This window comes from Archocentrus centrarchus, chromosome 10, assembly GCF_007364275.1.
Source record: "Archocentrus centrarchus isolate MPI-CPG fArcCen1 chromosome 10, fArcCen1, whole genome shotgun sequence".
Lineage (NCBI taxonomy): Eukaryota > Metazoa > Chordata > Actinopteri > Cichliformes > Cichlidae > Archocentrus > Archocentrus centrarchus.
Genome location: NC_044355.1, coordinates 7,389,003 through 7,396,617, shown reverse-complemented (window position 1 = coordinate 7,396,617; position 7,615 = coordinate 7,389,003). Strand labels below are relative to the sequence as shown.

General features: G+C 37.9%; 1 protein-coding gene across 1 annotated transcript; it reads right to left on the bottom strand.

Moving 5' to 3' along the window:
- Nucleotides 1-2,707: 2,707 nt before the first annotated feature.
- On the bottom strand, nucleotides 2,708-4,520 carry LOC115787486 (immunoglobulin superfamily member 2-like). Its single transcript, XM_030740219.1, has 6 exons — nucleotides 4,430-4,520; nucleotides 3,976-4,305; nucleotides 3,346-3,690; nucleotides 3,093-3,221; nucleotides 2,949-2,992; nucleotides 2,708-2,839 (listed from the first exon to the last, which is right to left on the bottom strand). The coding sequence occupies exons 1-6, from the start codon at nucleotides 4,470-4,472 to the stop codon at nucleotides 2,708-2,710; spliced, it is 1,023 nt and encodes a 340-aa protein (XP_030596079.1). The 5' UTR covers nucleotides 4,473-4,520.
- Nucleotides 4,521-7,615: the final 3,095 nt, after the last annotated feature.

Here is a 7,615-nt window from a genome sequence, read left to right as displayed (position 1 = left end):
TTGATTTTATATATATTCTTTTCTTAATAGTGTGAATTATTATATCTTTATTTATATTTATAATAACTGCGGCTGCTGTTACACCCAAATTTCCCCTCTGTGGGACAATAAAGGCTGTTTCTTCTTCTTCTTCTTCTTCTTCTTCTAAAAAAGAAATGTTATCTACTTGATTACATTTTTTAACTAGCCTTCAAACATGCTCAGCAGTAAATATTAACTTATTGACTTTGATGAAGTTAGATGTAATGTGCATAAAAATGTATACAAGTATTTGACTTGAATTAATTAATCATATTTTTCTGAAAAGATACGTTTAATGTTTAGGAAAAGTAGAGCGCTATTTTAACTTTCAATTTAATGAACAACACTCACTTTTAAATTGTTCCCATGCTGCTCTTGGAGTTCGACAACAGATGAAAATAACATTGAGAGTCACAGAAATAACCAAGCAGGCTATTGTTACCAGCAGTGTGATAAATTCAGAACCTGCTATTTGCTGTGCAAAACCAAGAAAATAAATTAATAGTATTCTAAAGAGGATAACGCTTGACTAACATGATATTTTTACTGTAAAATCATACCCATTTGTTGTTTAGTTCCATTTCCAAATAATATCTCCCCACATGTGGCCACAGCGCAGTGATAAGTCCCAGAATCAGAGGAGGTGATATTCTTAGAGAAGTGAAAAACACAACTCTGCTGGGACTCAGATCTTTTCTCACATTCATGATGTCAGTTTAAATCACTGTAGATGATTCTAGGATGAGATGTATGACTTCCTTCTCTGAACCAGAACACATGGTGACCTCCTGGACACGACTTATTGTCAGAGTCAGCGAGAAGTGAACACTGGGGCTTGAGCCTTTTTGGCGTGGGGGTGGGGGGTTGGGGGGCTCTGTCGGGCCGTTCTCGGGTGCTTGGGACCTCGGGGGCCGCATGTTCGGCTCGTGCTGGGGGTCCCAGCCTGCGGGGGGGTGGGCTGCTCATTGCCTCTGGCTCTCTGGACTCTTGCTCCTTGGACGTGGGGGCTCTGTGGTCTCCCTCCTTCCTCCTCTGGGGTGTGCACGCGGTTGCCATCAGAATGTGTGGCCTCAGGTCTTCGAGCTCCTAGTGGGCTGTGGATGGCCCGGGTCCCCTGGGTGCTTCCGTGTTCGCCTCTGGATCGCGGGGGGCATGATTGCAGTTCTTGCCCTCATTGTTGAGTACATTGCATGACAGAGGTACATACACACACATTACTGCAAACAACAAAATTGTGTATATGTATGCGCGTGTGTGTGTGTGTATATCTACTTTTCTTCGATTTTTTTTTCTTTCTTCCCTTTGTCCCCCCCCCCCTCTTGTTCTTGCCCCTTCCTTGTTGCCTGTCAGACTTGGCATAAATAACTAAATAAAAAATAAATAAATAAAAATACAAACATTAACAAGAATAGCCTATAGAAAACTTATAGAGCTGTTATTGTACATCAGTGCATTCAGATCATTGTTCCAATTACGAAAAATGCCAGACAAGACAGGCTTTAAATAAATAAATTAACTCCTATTTTGTAATGTTAAATGGTGAATGGATTTCAGTGATGAAAAGTGTAAAACTGCAAAATAAGGTTGACCAATAACAGATTTTCACTAAAATGGTTTATTTGTATATTTTGCGAGATTAATATTGAGAAACACTGACACTGTAAGTACATTTTAATACAACAAGACTCCAAAAATATGGTGATGATGTATGCACAATGATACAATAAACTTAGTTTTACCAGTTCACTGTTGATCATTTCTTTGTCTTGACACGCACACCAGCACACATACAGTACACCAGTACTTTCTTGTTAGTCTTTAATTTTGACTACAACATATAAATTTATTTACTTATTCACACTTTACTTGGGGTGGCTGTGGCTCAGGAGGTAGAGTAGGTCTACTAATTGGAAGGTTGGTGGTTTGATTCCTGGCTGCTCCAGATTGCATGCCAAAGTATCCTTGGGCAAGATACTGAATCTCAAGTTGCTCTCTGATGCAACCGTTGGATTATGGATGTGTCTGAATGTTAGATAGAAAGCACTTTGAATAAGAAAACAATGCTTTTGTGATTGGGTAAATGCAAAAGTGTTTTGAGTGCTCAGTTAGAGTAGAAAAGCGTTATATAAAAACAAATCTATTTTACTTATTTTATCATGTAATATTGGTGTGTAAATCATGAAATAAAAATAGAAAAAATGAAGTTGGGGCAGATTAAATCACATTATCTCTATAATTACCAAAAAAATGATAAATCCTTTCAGAAATTTCCGTTTTTGACATTTACATTTTAATGTAGAATCATAGGAAACATGAGGAAAAAAGAGCAAAAGACTGATGTTGGGAACTCTGCAGCTAAGAGCACCAATATGGTATGCACCATAACTGCTTGAACATAATACATGTTCAGTACCAGTCATAAGTTTGGACACACACCCATTCATAGGTGAGTGTGAAAACTTTTAACTGGTACTGTACCTCAAACATCCCAGACTGAACTACAGTAGGAATGTTGCTGTTCAGATCTGATCTTGACATGTATGCAAGTATGCACATTTTCATTATTAAGATGCATTCAGTCTAAATGCATTTAAATATACTGATAATATCTACAGAAAGACCACAGCCCATTACCTCTAAGAAAACAAGAACAAGGTTATTTCATTTCAAGGAATGGAAAATATACCTAATCCAGCCCAAAAACCTTGACAGGCATGTTAATCTTCTGCCACTTTGCTGCCTTTGCATCCTTTATTTTGCTTCTGTCAACTTTCATCATGGTAAAGACAACAGCAGAATACATCCGTGTGTGCTTATTCTGGGAAAAATAGAGACAATAAATAGAGTCAATAAAAATATAAGAAATACTACAACTTAAAAAAACAATTTCATACTTATTAAAAGAATCGCAGATTTAAGTACTTTACCTGTTGTCTTTTCGGATCACTAAAGTTTTTCTGCAGAACAGCAGCTTGAGAATATAATATATGTGGAATATACAGATAACAATTAATACAAACGAAAACTTCATATACTTTATTAAACAGAGAACTACGAGTAACTTAAATTACCTTTGCAGTGATCACTGTTGTTTTTCTTGATTGTGTAAATGAGGGCAGCTATAACAATCAGAGTTATCACCAAGACAGCACAAAGCAAAAAAATAACTGTAATGGCTCTCTGTGACCTCATGCTGATTTCTGTAACCACGTTAAAAGTTGAAAAAAATATAAGATTATTCAGAATGTCCTAAGTACAAATAGTTAATTGCAAAACTGTAGTTTGAGACATATTGTTTAATTAAAAGATCAATGATAAAGTTACCTTGAATAGCCAGTGTAGTTCCATTTCCAAATAATATCTCCCCACATGTGGCCACAGCGCAGTGATAAGTCCCAGCATCAGAGGAGTCAATGTTCTTAGAGAAGTGAAAAACACAACTCTGCTGGGACTCAGATCTGTTCTCACATTCATGGTGTCTGTTCAAATCACTGTAGATGATTCTAGGATGAGATGTATGACTTCCTTCTCTGAACCAGAACACACGGTGACCTCCTGGACATGACTTATTGTCAGATTCAGCGAGAAGTGAACACTGAAGACTCATCGAGTCTCCTGAAGGGACTGTCTTCTCCTGAACAACAGTATAATTTGATGTCTGCGTGTTTCCTGTTTAATATAAATGTATTAACAAATGTGACTACAAAGCACCTTTTGAAAGCCTGAGAAACATGGTTGTAACATATGACACACAGTCAAAAGACAAAATGTATTTTAATTAAAGTAGTCACTAAGATCACTGCAAACATTAAAAAAAATAGATCAACTCTAACTTAAAAGTAAACTGAAAGTTTTCAAAACATGCTGATTGACAACTGAATTATTTTCTTTCACATTTATATGAAACAGCTTTTGTTGGTGATACAAAATTTCATTAAAAGAACAGAATGTTACCTTTTACTAGTAAATATGTCCCAGTCCATTTGGTATCTTGGAGCCACTCTGTGATCCCACAGTGATAGATTCCCTCATCCTCTTGGTTTGTACTCAAAATGGTCAGATTGCAAAAATTTTTATCATATTTAACCTTCCATATCGAGTCATTAAATGTAGGAGCCAGCTGAGGCGCTGCAGATTCCTTCTGCGTCCAGATTATTTTCAGAGTGTCCCCGATGCTTTGCTTGTACCAGTGGACATCTCTACGGATGGTCTCAGTCTTGGGCAGAAGACATGTAAAGGTGACGGGTCCCCCGAGCTGAACTGTAGTTACTGGAATGAGTGCAGCTAAATAGAAACAATAAAATCAAAACAGTCAATTATGATGCAGGAAAAAACAAAACAAAACAAAACACTATGACCTACAAAGATGTATAGGAAAAATAATTGCACAGAATAAGACAGCACTCACATCCTCGATGAAGAAGAAGCAGTGTGATCCATAACACAATCATCTTGACAGCGTCTCTTGTTAGGGATCTAATAAGTATTTCATTGCCTGTAGGAGGTGATATAACATGGACCCTCCAAGTCACACTGCCGAATGCATCTGATTGGTTATCACAGAACATTGACTAGGCCACTTCCTGTCACACTGGTGCAACTCACGTTACAGCTTTTTCATCTTTGTTAAGCAGTGACATGAGATGATGCAGCGTCCAGGTCTGAAAAGTGAAGCCAGTGCTGAAGTGCTTTAAACCTGCAATTTTTGTAATGACAAGCATACAGTGACTCGTCTGATTGCAAAAAGAAGTCTTTGGGAAGAGGACATTACTGTGCCCCTGATTTGTGACCTCAGCAAACACTTTCCTGACTGTTTTATGGTGTGGATCACTAATTTTAAGCAAACCTCTCAGCTATGAAGGGGAAAAGCCTGATGGTATAAAACTGATGCTGTTAGTGATAATGGTAACTTTTCCATCTTTAGCCTGTGATAATAAACCTGTGTGGATTGTGCTTGATCTACCATCTCTTAAAACTAGTGGAGTGTTTCCTGAAGGTTAATCAATTACTTCATCATTATAAATATGCTATAAGTGGTTATTTACTGTATATGTGTGGATTACTAAAACACAATAATTCAAAGAACAGACACAGTTTGACATCATGAAGTTAAAAATTCACTAAAAATAAACAAAGTTAGATAAAGAGAAACAGCAATACTTGAAATTTGAGAGATTTGTGACATTTAATGTGTTTGAAATGTATAGTTATTGCGTACTGTAGTGCATTCAGTTCAGTTCAATTCAGTTTCATTTAGCGCCAAATCTCATGGAAACAGTCACCTCAAAGCTCATTGTGTTGTGTAGTCATGAACAAGGCAGATGCTGGCGAAAAAGCCACCAAAGGCAGATTCAAATGTAAACATTGTCTCCAGGTGTAGGAGGAGTGTCACACCTGGAAGTGTCAGGCCTGTAATGGGCCCCTCTGTCTGTGGTGGAGAGGAACAAGTAATTTTTATGGCATCTTATTTTGTAAATATACATTATAAACATTACCTGCATTTTAATGTAAATAGTTGTGTATACCTTTGTTGTTTGCTAAATTTGTACAAACATTTTTGACATTTACAATTTATATTTGTGTTTTAAGTTATAAAAATGGGTCATTAAATGTTATTGTTTTCACAGAAAAAAAATTAAACTCTTTTCTACTTGGATTTTTTTTTTGTAGTGATTTTAGGTCCAATGTGTTAATACAGCAAGTCAAAATGAAAAAAGAATTACTGAAAAATGAGAACAAACAAGGCCAGGTAAACAGTTTTTAAGGTGAAATATAAAGGTATAATCAAAGGCAGCCATATCTTAGGCACCAGAGGGTTCAGGTGCATCCCATTCTCCTGTAGCTTTGAATCCGTGACTTGGTTTGGCCTTCTAGTTGCATCTGCAGATTGGCCGTTACTGTATGCATGCACAGGAGGAAGAGCAGAGGACATCAGACTGATCCTTTGTGCATGCCTGCCTGTGATGAGGAAAAGTCCTCATGAGACATCTTACTGAGCTGGTGACGTTTTGGTAAAACAACAGAGCCTTAGCTAGAGTACTGACAGGGACTTGAAAGAGAGAGCAGATTTCTCCCATATTGGCTTCTCTTCATTGGCTCCCTGTTAAATCTAGAATAGGATTTAAAATCCTTCTCCTCACCTACAAGGTCTTGAATAATCAGGCCCTATCTTATCTCAAAGACCTTATAGTCCCATATCACCCCAATAGAGCACTTCACTCTCAGACTGCTGGCTTACTTGTGGTTCCTCGGATACTTAAGAGTAGAATGGGAGGCAGAGCCTTCAGCTTTCAGGACCCTCTTCTGTGGAACCAGCTTCCAGCTTGGATTCGGGAGACAAACACCCTCTCTATTTTTAAGATTAGGCTTAAAACTTTCCTTTTTGATCAAGCTTATAGTTAGTGCATTATGAGAACCCCCCAGCAGCCCAGGCCTATAGCAGCATAACTAAGGGATGGTTCAGGGTCACCTGATCCAGCCCTGTTTCTTTTCGTTCACCTTATTTACTTTGTTTATACTCCACTCTGCATTTAATCATTAATTGATATTAATCTCTGGCTCTCTTCCACAGCATGTCTTTCTCTCCCCTCAGCCCAACCAGTCGCGGCAGATGACTGCCCCTCCCTGAGCCTGGTTCTGCTGGAGGTTTCTTCCTGTTAAAAGGGAGTTTTTCCTTCCCACTGTCGCCAAGTGCTGCTCATAGGGGGTCGTTTTGACTGTTGGGTTTTCTCTGTATTATTGTAGGGTCTTTACCCGCAATACAAAGCGCCTTGAGGCGACTGTTTGTTGTGATTTGGCGCTATATAAATAAAATTGAATTGAATTGAATTTAACCCACTGGATGTAAAGTTCGGTCACATTGTGGCAGCAAAGCAGATGCTAGATGGGGCACTTTGTTGAGAGCCTTCACGGGATCCAGATATGACACGTGGATTACCAAATTCTTTTCTGTCTCCCTCAATAAGTAATTTTGTGGGTTGATGGCATCTGTTGTGGAATAGCCTTTAACAAAGCTGCACTGATTGGGCATACATTGAATGATGAAGATGGGCTTCAATGACATGTTCAAAAATCTTTGAATATAGAATATATTATATTGAATAACACTTGATTATTTCATTCATATTTTATTGATTTTAATGCAGGTTATGGACATGAACTGCAGGGGTTAACTAGTCGGATAGCTGTCTACACTTTAGGTAATCTGAGATACTGAACTCGACCTGCTGACCTTTTTATGTTGTATTCTCTTCTGCCTCTGGAATCAACTTTTATTAGTGCAATTTACACAAAAGGAAAACATTTAAACAATAAGTTGAAATGCACTCAAACCCTCTGGGGAATGAAAGCAACCTGACATCAAAAGCAACAAAGTAATTACCAAAATTATGTACGTAGGTTTCTAACAGACCTACTGTTCACCTTCTGACCCAAAAAAATCTAGAAATAAATAACTGTGGCAACGTTTTTCACACAGAAACAGTTTGCTTTGTGGCCTAATCAGAGTCAACATATTCTAGACCACAAGCCAAAACATGTTGGTTTGACAATGAACTTCTTAATATGGCAACGCAAAACTATAATGTCGCTGGTT